This window comes from Rattus norvegicus, chromosome 19, assembly GCF_036323735.1.
Source record: "Rattus norvegicus strain BN/NHsdMcwi chromosome 19, GRCr8, whole genome shotgun sequence".
NCBI lineage: Eukaryota > Metazoa > Chordata > Mammalia > Rodentia > Muridae > Rattus > Rattus norvegicus.
The window spans coordinates 9,214,614-9,232,521 of NC_086037.1; the positions used below are offsets into that span (position 1 = coordinate 9,214,614).

At 51.5% G+C, this 17,908-nt stretch overlaps 1 protein-coding gene across 4 annotated transcripts; it reads left to right on the top strand.

The window, feature by feature from the left end:
- Nucleotides 1-722: 722 nt before the first annotated feature.
- Slc38a7 (solute carrier family 38, member 7) lies at nt 723-16,979 on the top strand. 4 transcript variants are annotated; one of them, XM_006255067.4, is made up of 12 exons: nt 723-778; nt 1,339-1,443; nt 5,244-5,631; nt 7,489-7,687; nt 7,890-8,034; nt 8,845-8,943; nt 10,900-10,957; nt 11,178-11,292; nt 12,373-12,520; nt 12,972-13,171; nt 14,311-14,365; nt 15,305-16,979. In XM_006255067.4, the coding sequence occupies exons 3-12, from the start codon at nt 5,362-5,364 to the stop codon at nt 15,405-15,407; spliced, it is 1,392 nt and encodes a 463-aa protein (XP_006255129.1). In that variant the 5' UTR covers nt 723-778; nt 1,339-1,443; nt 5,244-5,361; the 3' UTR covers nt 15,408-16,979. The 4 variants fall into 4 exon arrangements, with proteins under 4 accessions (XP_006255129.1, NP_001003705.1, XP_063133911.1 ...); NM_001003705.2 differs by lacking the exon at nt 1,339-1,443 and having other exon boundaries at nt 765-778; nt 15,305-15,712; XM_063277841.1 differs by lacking the exons at nt 723-778; nt 1,339-1,443; nt 5,244-5,631 and adding an exon at nt 7,061-7,312.
- Nucleotides 16,980-17,908: the final 929 nt, after the last annotated feature.

Genomic DNA, 17,908 nt, shown 5'->3' on the forward strand with positions numbered 1-17,908 from the left:
GAGAAACAACTCGTGAGAGCTGCCCTGTTGGCTCCACATGAATGCTGTGACGACACAGACACACCAAAATACAATGAAACATTAATTAAACATTAATTAAACCAGCTGCGACTGTAACCGAAAGGTATAGCCCTTGCCTAGAGCCCAGATTCAAGCTCTAGACCCACAGAGAAAGAAGCAGAAAAGGATTTCCTTTGTAAGTGGCATACAGCCAAGTACAGAAGTCAAAGCTCTAGGCATTCACACCTCCATTCAGTAAGAAAGCTCTAGGCATTCACACCTTCATTCAGTAGGTCGAGAGCCTGAACCGCCTCAAACCCTTCTGAAATCTAGCCTTAAGGTTGTAGCCAGGGATTAACGCATGCTTACACTGGCTCTGGCTCTTGTTCAATGGTCCCTCACACTCCTCAGTCAAAGAAACTCTGGAGTCACTTGCTGCGGCAATGACTGCAGGAACAAACATAATGAGGCCAAATAGCTTTGGCCCATGGCTCCCGAGTACTAAGATGCCAAACCTCTTAACGCTCTTTCCAGGAGGAAGGAACAATGTTTAGTTTGGCCAAGGGACCGATTCTAAAAATAACCGGATAAATGGGTTGGCAGAGAACCAAGCTGGCTCAGAACTGGTGCTGGGTTGAGAAGCTGGTATGGTCCGAGAGAGTGACACTGGCTTAAAAAAACTACAATTCCCAGAGTGTCCTGCGGTCCGTGCTAGCTGGACGTCATGTGATTCAAACTCACGTGTTTCTAGAGTCGGCTCTGGAGCGACGCCTACAAGGTTTGTGAAAGGAGGTATGGGAGGTGTAAGGTGGGGTTGTAGGGTTCCTGGGTCCTCGGAGTCCCCTCTCACTGCTGAGACTAGATTCCTGCAAGGCTCCGCCAGCGACTTTCCCTGTTGCTCTCTGGTGCACGGTCCCGCCACGCCTTAGCCTTGGGCGGCTCTCCATTCAGTCCTAGGCCAGGATCGAGTCAGGTCCGGAGTTACACACGCAACCCACCGATTTTACGCCAGGCTTGGGACTCACCCCAACCCATCCTGGCTAGGTACTCGCTGTCCCACCTCCTAATGCAATCCAAATCTCGTGTTTCAGTGCTGGTCCCAGGCTGGACTGGGAAGCCTGTGAAGTCTGTTCCATCTCCGACCATTGTGCTTACAGCTCTGTCCCCGCCAACTGCTCACTGTGACCTTAATGTAATCCCTTTCCTTCATGGGCCTTTTACCTATCTGACTTGGCACTCTACTCCTTATCATTGGTTATTCAGAACTATTCAGTGTAAATCTCCCCCACCTCGGTAGCCAGCCGCAAAAGGCCAAACTCTTCCCTCTACTAACTGCAGATTTTAGGTAAAGCCTTGAGAAGAACTTGAGACCAAAAAGGGAGGTGAGGAGACTCTGAGCCCATACCTTTGGGCAGAGGAAACAGCCCTCTTCTAGATTAGCAGGTAAGTTGGGAGCAGTGGGACTGAATAATTGGGATAGGGGAAAAACTCTTAGACCAGTAAGAGTGGTCCAGGGGGTGGGCTTACTCGACCTGAGTTTTTGTGTGATTGCAAGAGAGGCTGGGCAGATGGCCCAGGGCTGGGTAAGGGTGCCAAAGAGAAACCTGCTTCCTAGACAGACTTAGGGTCACATGACTTTGAGGTCTGTTTCTGTGGTGTGAGCAATGTGGACTGTATGGCCTTAGACCTCTCTGGAGCTATGCCTGGACTAGGGGAGTCCTCAGACTGCCTCCGCTACTCACCACTGAGATTTTGCTGAGTTGCTGACTGGGAAGGGAGATTGCCCCATAAGAGGAAGAAGTCTGTGGCTAGACTGGTGTTTCTGATTCTGGTCCCAGCAGAGGACCACAGCCCTGGGACGGTGTCCCTTAGTTACTGGATGGCAGCTGTTCCAGAGCGCCTGCACCTTTTGATTCCTTCCTGGGTAGATGTCCCCAGCTTTGTCCCTCATCAGAAGGCACACCTGGGAAGCATCCCTGGGGGCCTCGATGACCTTTCTAGACCTCCTCCTTTGCAATGGGCTGACCTTATCAAGAGGGATGGACAGTAGCTGTGGCCTTTGTGGGGAGAAAAATGGGATTTAAACAAAAAAAAGGGGGGGGGGTTGGGGATTTAGCTCAGTGGTAGAGCGCTTGCCTAGGAAGCGCAAGGCCCGGGGTTCGGTCCCCAGCTCCGAAAAAAAGAACCAAAAAAAAAAAAAAGATTTATTTATTTTATGTATGTGAGTACACTGTTGCTGTCTTCAGACACACCAAAGGAGGCCATCGGGTCCCATTACAGATGGTTGTGGTTGCTGGGACTTGAACTCTGGACCTGTGGAAGAGCAGACAGTGCTTTTAACCACTGAGCCATCTCTCCAACCTGGGAAATTATTTTTTAATTAATTAATTAATTAATTAATTTATGCGTACACTATTGCCATCTTCAGACACACCAGAAGAGGGCACCAGATCCCCATTACAGATGGTTGTGAGCCACCATGTGGTTGCTGGGGTTTGAACTCAGGACCTCCGTTAGAGCAGTCAGTGCTCTTAACCACTGAGCCATCTCTCCAGGGCCTCCCCCACCCCACCCCACCCTTTTTTTTTTAACTACAGAGAATGAGGATGTGAATGAATGAACTTCCCATAGTTCCTACCTGGAGAGGTCAGAGAACAACCTGACCATTCTTTCTCTCCACTGTATGGGTCCCAGGGATCGAACTCAAGTCATCAATCTTGATTGCAAGCACTTTTACCCATTCAGCCATCTTACCAGCCCCAAAGTGGAGCTTGTTAGGGATCATCTCCCAAGCCTCATTTGTGGTAAACACGGACTGTACCGTGTGCCCACCCTGGTAATGCTTATTAATATAACATACTCTTCGTGAGAATTTATAACATGAAAAGGCTTAGACGGGGACTAAAGTGACTTACCCAGGGTCATGCAGGTAGGAAGAGGACAGGTTAGGCTAGCTTTTGTCCTCTGAGTCTCAGAGCACAGCCCCTCCCAACTCAGGGGTGTGTGTGTGTGTGTGTGTGTGTGTGTGTGTGTGTTTGTGTGTGTGTGTATGTATGTATGTATGTGTATGCGCATGTGCACACGCATGGCACATGTGTGTTAGTTGTTTTTTGAGACAGGATTATACTGTATTGCCCAGGACTAACTATTTGGTTCAAGCTGACCTTGAGCTCACTACAGTCCTCCTGCCTCAGCCTCTGAAGTACTGAGATTACAGGCATGAGCCTCCTTAGATCGTGTGGGCTTAGGTGTGGCTCTTTAAGAAACATTATTTCTCTTAGAGGTTCTGCATTGCAGTGAGAACGCTAAGGGTCGTTTTTCAGAGCTGGGCTCTTCAAAACAATTCAGGACTTAAAAAAAAGTGAACCTCCTGGCTGAAAGGCCAAAGGGAAGCCTGAAGTTAGGTTGTGTGTTCCCCAAGAGTGAGAACAGTCAGGTGAGAAGCCTGCTCTCCCAGTACAGAGGCCTGGGAAGGAGGCAGAGGCAAACAGGTGAATGCTCTGGGCCGTATAAGAATGTTCTAAGAATTTTGTTGTCTGGTCTCTGTTCATTCATTCATTCATACACTGATTCAGTGTGTCTGTCTGTCAGTCTGTGTGTGTATCGTCAGAGGAAACTTGTGAGAATTGTTTCTCTCCTTCCACCATGCGGGTCCCAGGAGTCAAGCCTTGTCATCAGGCTTGGTGACAGACACCTTCGCCTGCGTTTTGAATCCCAGCCACTGGTGATGCTGCCTGACCAAGGATGGCGTATGCAATGCCTGGGCTTCTGTACCTCTGGTTATAGCCGCCGTCCTGTCTATTCAGTTGTGGCTCATAGTAACAAACACCACATGTCTGGCCTCAGAGCCTTCTAGTCTAGCTTTGGGAAAGCAAGTCTAGAACCAGCACAGGGCTAGCACCAAACAAATGATGTAGGAAGTGGCACTGAGCAGTGTCAAGCCCTGTAATAGCTCTCAAAAGGACTCAGTGAGCAGCCAAGGAAATGGGGACAAGCTGGGACTTAGGACTGGGAATATTCCGAACACACAGTTAAGAATTAATTTCCTGGCCCAGCGTGATAGTTCAGTGGGTATAATGTATAGGCTGCTGGGCTGATGACATAAGGCCGTCCCCTAGACCCATGTCGTGAAGGAAGAACTGAGTCCCAAAAGTTATCTTCTGACTCCCACACAAGTGCAGGTGCAGACGTGAAACAAATAAATGTAATTTTAAAAATTAGTCTCACAGGGGCTGGCAAGATGGCTCACAGCAATTGAGAGCACCGACTGCTCTTCCAGAGGTCCTGAGTTCAAATCCCAGCAACCACATGGTGGCTCACAACCATCTGCAATGAGATCTGATGCCCTCTTCTGGTGTGTCTGAAGACAGCTACAGTGTATTTATGTGTAATAAATAAATAAGTCTCACACTGGGTTTGGTGGCACACTCCTTTAATCTTAGAATTCAGGCAGAGGCAGAAGGGTCACTGTGAGTTCAAGGACAGCCAGGATTGCAGGGAGACCCTGTCTTTTAAAAAATAAAATTTTCCTGAGGATTGATAGGACAGGGATCGCCATGTAGGAGAAAGGGAGTTAACCTGAATTTTGAAAGGCTTTAAAAGCCCCGCAGTTTTGATGTCTGGGTCGCAGGGAAGCATGCTGGGATGAAATGCAATGAAACATCCGGAGGTCTTGGTAGCAGCCCCAGTGCGGACAACCTGGGAAGCCTGGCGGGGCTAGATCCAGACTGTGTTGGTGCTCTTGCACCATCCTGCCTCTGCGCTTTGATTTCTCTGGGCCTTCTGATCCCAAGACTGTGGGATCAGACAATCTAAGACGTGCCTGTGTCACACCTCCCTTTGGGCCTCTCCAGGTGCTGGGATTTTAGTACTGCTCTCTTCTGCGTCTTTACTCTCTTTGCAGTGTTTGGCGTTGGTAGCCAAGTGCCCTATCGCTGAGTCATCTCCCCATCATCTCAGACTCTCTTATGTTTGGGTCTTATTAACCTCTCTGGCCTATAAGAATGAAACAAGTCAGATGCGCAGCTGACATGTTTCTCCGTCTGCCACCCACACCGTGACCTCAGGGCAGTCGTCTGCACAGAGCAGCGCTGCATCTTAGCCATGTGGTGCCTTGCCGTTCACTTGGTGAGGGCCCGGCACTGATGTCCTAGCCATGTGATCCTGGGAACGTTGTTTCACATTTTTGTGCCCCAGAGTCACTGTTTCGGGATAAACATAATCTCTGCCTTTGTCTTACCTAGGTTGACCAGCATTCCCTGAGATTAGAACCCCTGAAGGGGCAGGCATCCTCCCAGCAAGCCCAGAAATGTGGTCCTGAGGCAGAGCCCATAGCTTTCGGAAGGAAAGTAGTCTTGGGCCATGGCCCAGGTCAGCATCAACAGTGACTACAGCGAGTGGGGCTCCAGCACTGATGCTGGGGAGCGGGCCCGTTTGCTACAAAGTCCCTGTGTGGATGTGGTGCCCAAGAGAGAGGGGGAAGCGTCCCCTGGAGATCCAGACAGCGGCACCACTTCGACGCTTGGAGCAGTCTTCATCGTTGTCAATGCCTGCCTCGGCGCGGGTCTGCTCAACTTCCCAGCAGCCTTCAGCACTGCTGGGGGCGTGGCAGCCGGCATCGCCCTGCAGATGGTGAGTGCGCTGGCAGCGGAGGGCTCTTTGATTTGGAGGGGAGGCTTTGAATCAAGAGGTGAGCCATCGGGGACATAGGGTATCGTTCTTCCCTCCCTTATGAGTGATAGACATTACCAGTCTGTTGCAGAACTTTCTGTGTACAGACATTACCAGTCTATTGCAGAACTCTCTGTGTACAGACATTACCAGTCTATTGCAGAACTTGCTGTGTGGCCAAGGATGAACTTTAACTTCAGATCTTCCTGCTTCCCCATCCCGGGTGCTGGGATCACAAATAAGGCCACCACACTCAGTTTTATGCAGTACTGAAGGTCAAACCCAGGGCTTCATGCATGCTTGCACACTAGGCAAGCACTCTAAGCCACATCCCCAGCCCCTGCATATTTAAGTTTTTAGGTGTTCTATTGATTTTTGTGGTTATGTTTAAATAACCACTTTTAGAATTATTGAAGTATTTATTGATGAAATAAAAAGAATGTTTGTATTGGCTTCAAATACAATGGAAAGATAATAAAATGAGGGGGGAGAAAATCTCAGAACTTAAGAGATTGAGGCAGAAAAACCGTCATGAGTTCAAGGCCAGCATGTACCATATTCTATCATCCAGCCTGGGCTACCAAGTGAGACTTTATCTCAGTAGACAGCAACAAGATAAAATAAGAAAACAAAAAAAAAAAAAAAAAGGAAAGAAAGCAAAGAAAATCATAAATTATTTTTGAAACCGAGTTTGAATCTGTTTGGGGTCCACCCTGTTTGTTTGCATTCTTTTATAAATTTATTTTTTTTAAGATTTTATTTTATTGTATGAGTACACTGTAGCTGCCTTCAGACACACCAGAAGAGGGCATCAGATCTCATTACAGATGGTTGTGAGCCACCATGTGGTTGCTGGGATTTGAACTCAGGACCTCAGGAAGAGCAGTCGGTGCTCTTAACCACTGAGCCATCTCTCCAGCCCCCGTTTGCATTCTTTTAAAAGATCTATTTAGGGGCTGGGGATTTAGCTCAGTGGTAGAGCGCTTACCTAGGAAGCGCAAGGCCCTGGGTTCGGTCCCCAGCTCCGAAAAAAAGAATCAAAAAAAAAAAATCTATTTAATGTATGAGTACGCTGTGGCCGTCATCAGATACACAGAAGAGAGCGTCGGATCCCACTACAGATGGTTGTGAGCCACCATGTGGTTGCTGGGATTTGAACTCAGGACCTCTGGAAGAGCAGTCAGTGCTCTTAACCACTGAGCCATCTCTCCAGCCCCTTAATTGCATGTTTAAAAAAAATTTTTTTAAAGATTTATTATATATAAGTACACTGTACACACCAGAAGAGGGCATCAGATCCCATTACAGATGGTTGTGAGCCACCATGTGGTTGCTGGGATTTGAACTCAGGACCTCTGGAAGAGCAGTCAGTGCTCTTAACCACTGAGCCATCTCTCCAGCCCATGTTTAAAATTTTTAATGAAATTCATTTTCTTTACTTTGTTTTTTAAAATTGTTTTACATGTGAGCGTTTTGCCTGCAAGCACGTTTGTGCGCCACATGCATGCAGTACCAGTGAAGGCCAGAAGAGGGCACCACATTCCCCCTGCGGAACTGGAGTTAGCGATGTCTGTTGAGCCCCTGCATGGATGCTGGGAATTGACCCCAGGTCCTCTGAAAGAGCAGCCGGTACCTCTAACCAGTGAGCCATTTCTCTAGCACCTGAAACTCATTTTTAAAGAAAATTACAACTTGGCCACATCGAGTAATCTGTTAAAATTGTCCTGCGAGACCCAATTGTAAACGTGCTTTGGACATTGGAGCCAGTAAGGAGCTCACCGTGCCTTCCCCACACCCTCTCCCCTGTTCTGCCTGCAGGGCATGCTGGTTTTCATCATTAGTGGGCTGGTCATTCTGGCCTACTGCTCCCAAGCCAGCAATGAGAGGACCTACCAGGAGGTGGTATGGGCTGTGTGTGGCAAGCTGACCGGTGTGCTGTGTGAGATAGCCATTGCAGTCTACACCTTCGGGACCTGCATCGCCTTCCTCATCATTATTGGGGACCAGCAGGACAAGAGTGAGCCGCTCCCCGACCCCCAGTGCCCACCTCCTCTTTTTCCCCTTGGCCTGAGGGTCCTGAGGTAAAGGGGGAAGAGTGGTACAAATTAGATCTGCCCTCTCTGCAAGTCCTGCTTCTTAGAGAGGAGTCTTAGGACCTGTTGATGCGAGAGGCCACACCCCGAATGGCCTGGCTTGACATTCCTTCCTTCCCTATGCAGTTATAGCTGTCATGGCGAAGGAGCCTGATGGGGCCAGCGGCAGCCCCTGGTACACAGACCGCAAGTTCACCATCAGCCTCACTGCCTTCCTCTTCATCCTGCCCCTGTCCATCCCCAAGGAGATCGGCTTCCAGAAATATGCCAGGTTCGGAGGTCCCAACCCAGCCTGGGCCAGACAGAGGCTCTGATCAAAGGCAACTGGAGAGCCATTTCTGGTGGGGAACCCGTCTCCTCCATGGCATCTTGCTTAGGGAGCCAGAATAGGCAAGCCAGGGCAGACCAGAGCTGGCAGGAACCTAGAACTAGGACTTTCCTTTTCCTTTTATATCAAGGAAGAAAGTGGCCCTTTGCATCACTGAAAGGTTTTGACCTAAGTGTCCTTGTCAGAGAAGGCTTTGGTGATGGCTGGCAGTGTAACGGCAGATGCTGGCCTGGGCGTTGGTTTTCCTAGAAGCTGGGAGCTGGTGATCTTGATATTGCAAGCTTGGTGGGGTCTTCCCTGGAGCTCAGAGAGGGAGAGAAGACTGACTTCTTAGCCCTGTATCTGAAAATCCCTGAGGGTTGGGCTGTTTCCCACGACCATCTTGCAGGGTTTCCTTGATGTCAGTACCCCACTCTGCACTCTCCCACCTTGCCCTAGAGTCTTCAGTTCTCAGAGGCCAGGCCCATGGGATGGCCAGCTGTGAGCCCTTGCCACATCTGGCTGCTCAGACTGAGCTTGTGGCTGTGCTTTGGAGCCCAGTTCCTGGATGTGCTCTTTTGAGTCAGTGCTTGTGCCCGTGGCTGACGTGCTGACAAGCTCCCTCCTTCCCATGGCAGATCCCCCAAAGCTTATTTCTCCTGAGCTTTTTGGGTGGTTTGGTGGCTAGAGCGAGGGTGGACACTTCTGAGGATGGAGTTGGGCAAGGCAGGGCTGACGCTGGGGACTAGGAACTCAGTGTCTACTTCTTGGCAGCTCCCTGAGTGTCGTGGGCACCTGGTATGTCACCGCCATTGTAATTATCAAATACATCTGGCCAGATAAGGAGATGCGCCCGGGGGACATCTTGACCAGGTAGGTGAGGGTCCCTGGGAAGTACATGGGGTAGAAGCTGCTAATGGTCTGGCATCTAAATATCCCGAGACTCATTAGTTCATTCATACTAACTCACTAGGAAGGTGATGAGAGGGCCCCTTCTGGTTTGGGGTAGGGGGTTGTTTGTTTGTTTTTACATGGATGGAAGAATGACCGTCTGGGGCAGAGGGAATCTTTACCACCACCGTCCAGCAGATGCTACAGTGTTATGCACAGCCCCACGTTGAGGAGACTATCAGGGAAAATTTGCACGTTTTCTCAGTTACTCTTCCCAGATTTATCAGACTGGGTACCCTGTAGCCCGAGGTAGGCTTAAACTCACTGTGTAGCCTGTCCTAGAGCTCCTGATCCCCCTCCTGCCTCCACCTCCCAAGTATAGATACACACCACCATGCCTAGCTTTCCGGTTCATTGATCCGTTCACCCACCCATCCATCCACCCACCCACCCACCCACCCATCTACCCACCCATCCACCCATCTACCCACCCATCCATCCACTCACCAACCTATCCATCCACCCACCCACCCATCTACCCACCCATCCATCCATCTACCCACCCATCCATCCATCTACCCACCCATCCATCCACTCACCAACCTATCCATCCACCCACCCACCCACCCATCTACCCACCCATCCACCCATCTACCCACCCATCCATCCATCCACCTACCTATCTACCCACCCATCTACCCACCCATCCACCCATCTACCCACCCATCCATCCACTCACCAACCTATCCACCCACCCATCCATCCACCCATCTACCCACCCATCCACCCATCTACCCACCCATCCATCCACTCACCAACCTATCCACCCACCCATTTACCCACCCATCTACCCACCCATCCACCCATCTACCCACCCATCCACCCATCTACCCACCCATCCATCCATCCACCTACCTATCCACCCACCCATCCACCCACCCACCCATCTACCCACCCATCCATCCACTTACCAACCTATCCACCCACCCACCCATCTACCCATCCATCCACCCATCCATCCACCCATCCACCCACCCACCCATCCATCCATCTATCCACCCATCCATCCACCAACTCACCCATCCATCCACCCATCCACCCACCCATCCATCCATCTATCCACCCATCCATCCACCAACTCACCCATCCATCCATCTACCCATCCACCCACCCACCCATCCATCCACCCATCCACCAACTCACCCATCCATCCATCATCCATCCATCATCCATCCATCCATCAATCCACCCACCCACCCATCCATCTATCATCCATCCATCCATCCATCTACCCACCCATCCATCCACCCATCCATCCATCCATCCATCTACCCACCCATCCATCCACCCATCCATCCTTCCATCCTTCCACCCACCCACCCATCCACCCACCCACCCATCCACCCACCCATCCACCCACCCATCCATCCATCCATCATCCATCCATCCATCAATCATCCACCCACCCATCCATCCATCATCCATCCATCCATCTACCCACCCATCCATCCACCCATCCATCCATCCATCCTTCCACCCACCCACCCATCCACCCACCCATCCATCCATCCATCTACCCACCCATCCATCCACCCATCCATCCATCCTTCCACCCACCCACCCATCCACCCACCCATCCATCCATCCATCATCCATCCATCCATCCATCCATCAATCATCCACCCACCCATCCATCCACCTATCTTAAAGAAACAACTGAGAAGTAAAGTTCAGGGGCCAGGAAGTCTGGACTCTGGTCCTAGGATGGCTTCTCAGAGCCTGTCTCCGGAGTTTTAAGACAGATGTGTCCTCTGCCCGTGTATGTTTAGAGTGCAGAGTGCTAGTTGTTGGAGGTTGGTGGATGAATGAAGAGTGAGGGCGGTGGGGACGGTTGGTGGCTCTGTGGGATTCACAGGTTCACGTTATGTTTGCCCACAGACCAGCTTCCTGGATGGCTGTGTTCAACGCCATGCCCACCATCTGCTTTGGATTTCAGGTGCCAGCACCAGGGTCCCTTCTGTCCCATTAGCTCAGACACACGCACACACCCCCAGCACTGGGAATGGACCCAGATTATAGATATGATGGTTGGATTCCCGGGGAGATGAACCAAGGCTTGCCCCTTAGCCCTGGGACCTTTGCCCCCAAGGTGCCTCCCTTTGAGACTTGGGGATGAGGCCACTTCCCCACCATGACCATACCCTTCACCTGGACAGTGCCACGTGAGCAGCGTACCGGTCTTCAACAGCATGCGGCAGCCCCAAGTAAAGACCTGGGGCGGAGTGGTGACGGCTGCCATGGTCATAGCTCTGGCTGTCTACATGGGCACAGGTGAGTGCTCCCCTCCAGAGGCCAGGCTTGGGATGGTTTCCGGTCCAGCTTTCCTAGGGAAACTCTGCACTCTTAACTCAGCAAACACTTCTGTAGGCATTGACGTGAATTGAGCTGCCCAGGATGTTCAGAGGTGTTCCCATTGTGGGGTTGCTACAGGGACACATGGAACTGGCCCCAGCCCTGGTGGGATGACAGTCTTGGAGAAACAGTCATGCATAAATAATAATGAAATAATGCAGGAGTAGATGCCATCATGGCGCTGAAACCAGGAAGTAGGGAACAGGACTGAACGGAGGCGCTGGCATTCCCAGAAGACTCCTCTCTGAGTGCGTGGTACCTGGAGAGGCCCACAAGGGAAAAGACAGACTCTAAAGAGCTGGGTGGTGGGGAGCATTCCAGAGAGAAACTGTAAGTGCAGGCCTTCTGGGCAGACATGGGAGGGAGGTCTGTGCGGCTGGGGTGTAAGAAGCCGGTGCCTGGGAAGCTGGCATCCAAGGGGAAGAGGGTGGGTGCTGCCCGGAGCCTGGGAGGATGCATCTCTCGGGTGGGAAATGACTAGGCAAAGAAATCTCTGGCTGCTGCCTGGGTTTAGACAAGAGGTCAGAGGTGAACTGAGAGTTACCACCCCCCTGTGATAAGGGACGAGGACAGGAGCAGCCCGGGCTAGTGCAGTTTCAGCCTCTGAAGCAACGGCAAGAAGCACAAGAGGCAAAGTCCCTTCTGCCATGGGTCCCATCGTGTTCTGACTGGGACAATTTAGAGAGAGGTGGACGGGGACTACAATAGGGAGGTCAGCAAGTGTCCGGGGTGGGGTCGACTGTGCGTGGGTAAGTCTACACGCTCTGAGGAGGGGACATCTGAACTGAGACCTGACCGACGTGCAGAAAAGTGTGGGGGCTGGTGGGCCCACCATCAAAGGACATCTGAGAAGGCAGGCTTCCTTTCTGAGGCCCCGGCCTCACTCCCCAAGCTGCTGCAGCATTCTCTCTTGAGTGATGTTGCTCCTAGCAAGATTAGATGGTCTACCCCTTACTCTCCCATGGTTGTCCTCACCCCGCCCCTGGTCCTCATCCACAGGCATCTGCGGCTTCCTGACTTTTGGAGCTGCCGTGGATCCTGACGTGCTCCGGTCCTACCCCTCAGAGGACGTGGCTGTGGCTGTTGCCCGAGCCTTCATCATCCTGAGCGTCCTCACCTCCTATCCCATCCTACACTTCTGTGGGCGGTGAGCCCCTTCCCCACCCTGTCCAGAGCCCCCCGGGAGCTAGCACGATACATGGTCTTATGTGGAACCTATTTTGTGGCAAGGAAAACTGAAGCCCACAGAAAAGAATGTGTCCAGGATGCCCTCTCCCATACTCATTGCCAGACCTGTTGGTTCCAGCACATTCTGTAAGCCCTTGTAAGGATCTCCAGGCCAGATCCTTTTCTGAGCTTTTATATGAACCCAGACGGCCTTTTGGATACTCCACACTATTCCTTTTATAAGGGGAATAATGACATCCGTATTCACATGACGAGGCCAAGCCTTTCATAAACTTACCTGCAGCCCGTAGCAACCAAGGGCACTGCTGGTCACAGATGAGGACCCAGGCTCAGGGACCCCACACTGCCCACTCAGCATCTCGTCCCCGTGCACTGCCCAAAGCACCCTGAGCCCCTCCTCATGTGAGCAGGGCTGTGGTGGAAGGCCTGTGGCTGCGATACAAGGGGACGCCCGTGGAGGAGGACGTGGGCCGAGAGCGCCGGCGCCGGGTCCTGCAGACGCTGGTGTGGTTCCTACTCACCCTGCTACTAGCACTCTTTATCCCTGACATTGGCAAGGTCATCTCGGTCATCGGAGGCCTGGCAGCCTGCTTCATCTTCATTTTCCCAGGTACACACCCAGGCGCCCCCATCGCTACCACACAGCAGGAGCTACCTCACCTCAGCCAGGGGCTCAACCGGCTGACAGGATAAGCAGTAGTCTCTGTTGCTCACTGACAAGGCTCAGCTCCGTGCTGCCATCCCAGCTCTGGCTCCTAGAGAGAAGGTGTGATCTCTGATTTACTGAGGCGATGAGAGGCCAGGGCAGTGGTCCTCACCCCAGGAGTTGAACAACCCTTTCACAGGGTTAAATATCCTGCATATCAAATAAGTCACATTGTGACTTACAACAGTAGCAAAGTTACAGTTATGAAGGGACGAGAATGATTCTGTAATTGGCTAATTGGTAATACAAGGAACTGCATTAAAGGGTCACAGCATTAGGAAGGTTGAGAAGCACTAAGCTGAGAGTTCAAACCAGCAGATAAGAAGCTCGATGGCCCATTTGAAGCCCTGTAGGCCCAGGTCCAGGGTCTCTGTTTGAACCCTTCATTCAAATGTGTGCACTCTTGTTTTTTTGTTTGTTTGTTTTTTTTTTCCCGGGAGCTGGGGACCGAACCCAGGGCCTTGCGCTTGCTAGCCAAGTGCTCTACCGCTGAGCTAAATCCCCAACCCCAAATGTGTGCACTCTTGACTCAAGTTCTGACTAGCTTATTCCAGTCCAGAGGGAAGGAAGCCTGGCCGTGGCACCTTAAGGTTGGAGTCATGAGACCTAAGCTGACATAGGATCAGCTGCAGACCCCCTGAAACCCGCCTTGTGTGTGTGCCTATGAGTTCTGCTGGATCCAGTTTGTTTCTGTCCAGGAGCTTCCTCAAAGCCCATCCCACTGGACATGGAGCAAGGGAGCCATACCTGCTCTGAAGTAGGCCAGATGGTGTGAGGCACTACTGGGTCCCTACTCAGTGTTACTTTAGCTCTGAGTCCTGAATATAGCCTTAGGGGTACTTCTTAGCTACTGTGCTGGCCCATCAAGAGAGAGCAGAGGGCAGGCGGCCAGCTGGGCGAGGATTGAGGCAGAGGACAAGGATATCAGACTCATTAGAAACAGGCCTTTCTCCATCACCAACGCTGCCTCTTGGCTGGGAAGGCTGGGCCTCGGGAGGGAATCCCTGAGTCCCCCAAACTCAGGATTGCATCTTTCCTTCTAGGGCTGTGCCTCATCCAAGCCAAACTCTCAGAAATGGAAGAGGTCAAACCGGCCAGGTAAAGCAGGGCCGGCCCAGCGCCTTTCAAGGGGGCGAAGAGGGGCCTTCAAATAGAGAGCCGAACACTTGAACTTTCGGGGATTCTGGGGATTGACACATGCTGCTGTTGTCTCCACACTCAGAGGCTAAGGGGAGGTTGTTAGGGGTTCAGAGTCCCTGGTGCTGTGAAACAGCTTAAAAGTCAAAGTTTTCAACTCGTGCTTTGGGGGCACAGCCGGTCCCAGAGGCAGGGGTGGGAGGAGTGTGGACATGTGTCATAGGTTAGGGACCAGCGGCAGTGGCTCTCGGCCTTCCTTCTCCATCATTTCTTCTCAGTCAGTCCAGGACCTCAGCCCCTGAAGTAGTTCAGGCCCTGTTAGGGTGAGGCTCCCCTCCTCTGTTAAACCCCTCTGGAAACACTCTTATAGGCACATCCTAGGCAACTCCAAATTCAGTCAAACTGACAATGGCAGTAAGCCATTACATTACATAGTGAGAACCAGGCTAGCCAGAGAGCTACATAGTAAGAAACACACACACACACACACACACACACACACACACACACACACACACACACGAGATCCCCTAGAAGGGCACTATGTAGCCTTAACCACCAAGCCATCTCTCCAGCCCCTGCACTGTTTCTCTTTGAGGGAAACACCTCATTCCCTGCTTTTTCCCCCCCGAGTATCTTCCCACTGGGAGACTTGCATTCTACTGCCGTGGTCCCTTTCAGCATTAGCCCCTCTAGGAACCCCTCTAGGCCTCGGTCTCCTTGATGGTGAAGTAGGGTCACATCCCTTTATGTGGGAAATTCCTAGGGAAGCCCGAAGTGCCTTGCCCGCAGACGTGAGGTGACTGACTGTATTGGCTGTTACATATATGAGTCTGAAGAAATGTGAAAAAAAAAAAAAAACCAAACGACTGAAACATTCTCTTGTCCTCTGCCCTACAGCTGGTGGGCACTGGTCAGTTATGGAGTCCTTCTGGTCACCCTGGGAGCCTTCATCTTTGGCCAGACCACAGCCAATGCCGTCTTTGTGGACCTCTTAGCCTGAACACTGCTTCCCCAAACATGTGACCAGATGCAGCTCTCAGAGCTGTGGAGCTGCCCAAGTCCCACGTACTGTTCTGGCTAGTGAGATGACATGGGGACACCTTCCCCATGGACAGTCATAAGACAATCAGCCGCAAATCTGTGGACAGATCCTGCCCAGCTGCCTTGTTTCCTGATGGCGGTCCATAGCACAGGACTGTCCCCTTCACCCAGCTCTCAACTTCAAGCCTTTGGGACTTGGGAATGGAGAGAGTCAGTGGGTCTCAGAAGAGAGAGCCTATTCTGACTTCCCTCTGGAAAAAAAAAGAACAGAAAGCATATATGCACAGGGCTGGCCTCCACACAGAGTGTGTCAGGACTGTGCTCAGTACCTCGGGGCTTAGTGCCTGCCCATGTCTCTCAGAAGCCACTGGCAGCGTCTCCTGGGACCTGGCAACTTCCAAAGGAGATGCCAACATCATAGAAATGTCCCCTGAGTCTCTGGTAGCCTCCCAAGTCTTTAGGGTCCCTACCCTAACTTTGTCCAGTCCTAACGGTCCATGTTGTACTGGTATGCTTCTACTGTGTTCCCAGACATCACCGAGTCTAATGTTTACAAACGGTGCCAGCCTGGCTCTGAGGCTGGGGGCTGCCATGCCGTGGTGCTGTGAGCACTCCTCCGTTAGCTTTTGGCATGGGCAGACGGTCTGTTGTCTTTCAGATTCCAGATAGGCCCGTCTTTTCAGAAGTTCAGGGTAGGACCTTTTAGACCATCCTTCCAGGCTGGGCTTGCCAAGGTCCAGGCAAGGTTCCAGCTCCTCCACGCCTTGTCTTCTCTCTCTTCCCGCTAAACCCAGCCCCAGGACCCAGTTAGACTGGGGACCCTGGATGTCCTCCTTAACTCTCCATCTCCCCCAGTCCCACACTCCCATCCCTCTCCCCCAGCCCTACCTCTTCATGCATGGGTCTTGTTATTTGACGGGAGAGGGTGTGGCACCAGACCCTGTCACACCGGCTTGCCTGGCTCCACACATCTGTCAGGTTTGGCCTCTGTGCCTGGGAGTCCCGCTGAGTCACACCCACCTCAGGTGAGGCCAGCTTAGATACTTCTCTATTTTGACTGCCTTAGCCTCGAACCTACCCCTGCTCACTTTTGTAAGTCCCAGGTCCAGAATTGGTCTTTCTAAATCTATTCTGTGTAAAACACATCCTAGGAGCAAAAGGGACCCTTCCCAGAAGACGACCCCACCCCCATCCCCAACTCAGGTCAGTCCTGTGGAGGCAGGAGGCTCAGTGTCCAGTCCTGCTGGATTATTCCTTTCCCATCCATCCCCAGTACCCATTCTTTCTGGTCCCACTATACTGTTTTCCCCCAGCCTCCAAAGCTGCCTTTCATGGTGGCCAATCATAAAGCTAGACGTGGCACAGAGACTGGCTAGCTGGGACAGTTGGCTAGAACCCAGCTTCTGCTTGACCTCAGGACCCCCTTCCTCCCTCTCCTTTGCCCTCTGTTTCCAGTTTCTTGCTGGTTCTTTTCTACTCAAGCACACTTGGAGAAGTAAGGATGGTTAATAAAGGGGCTTACACTGCTGAACTGTCTCCTTTATCTTGTGTTTGGGACAGAGTCTAGGCCGTAAATGTGTAGGTGACACTTGACTGTCCATAACCAGGAATGGACACCAGCAGACTTTTGCCAAAGCTAGATCTTCAGGAGGCTCTGGACAACCCCTTTCAGGTCCCTCCACTGAATCTTTACACACTGACTGGAGAGAGTCTCTTCCAGGTGTTGCTTCTGTCCTAACTCAAGCTCTCCCTCTGTCCCCTGCACCTTTCCATCCTCAGCCACCCCCTCTGATGCTGATCCATGGCCATCAAAGTCCTCAGCATCCACTGGGTCTATAAGAGGCAGGCCAGACCCTGCTTAGCGGATACAGAGTCAGGCACCTCATTCAACATGCCAAGAAAAGGACAGGCAGACACTAGCTTTGTCCCACGGTAGCCGGGCAGACAGGCCGACAGTCATACAAATCTAGTTATAAGTCCCAAGAAGGGAAAATGGAATCATTGTGTCACTGGAACAAAAGAGCCAAGATCATCAACTTAAAGAGAGAAAGACAGTTTATCTTGGCTCACAGTTTTGGAGGACTTGGTTCGTGACCACTTGACCTTGCTGCTTTGGAAGAGGGATGGCAAAATAGGTCATGGCAGGCACATGAGGCTAAGAAGAAAATAAAGACAGGGAAGATGGTGGCACACTTGTAAGCCTAGCACCCAGGTGCTGAGGGCAGGGAAGTCTCCAATCTTAGTACATAGAGTAACTGCGTGAGAAACAGAAAAGGTCCAGAGTTCTGATAAGCCTTTCAAGGTGATCCTGTGACCAAACTTGCCTCCACTTAAAGAGGCAACCCAGAATGGAGCAGAAATGTTTAACCAAAGGGTCTTTGAGGGTAGGGATACATTTTGGCTTCAAATTACAGCAGAAGCTGTAGGATTCTGCCTAAGGAGTCCAGGAGGGCTTCCTGA

Excerpts from the sequence above, each read along its gene's own strand:
- Slc38a7 (XM_006255067.4), top strand. The coding sequence starts at position 5,362 with ATGGCCCAGGTCAGCATCAACAGTGACTACAGCGAGTGGGGCTCCAGC. Across the intron at positions 5,632-7,488 it reads CCGGCATCGCCCTGCAGATG|GGCATGCTGGTTTTCATCAT; the intron begins GTGAGTGCGCTG and ends TTCTGCCTGCAG. Across the intron at positions 8,035-8,844 it reads GGCTTCCAGAAATATGCCAG|CTCCCTGAGTGTCGTGGGCA; the intron begins GTTCGGAGGTCC and ends ACTTCTTGGCAG.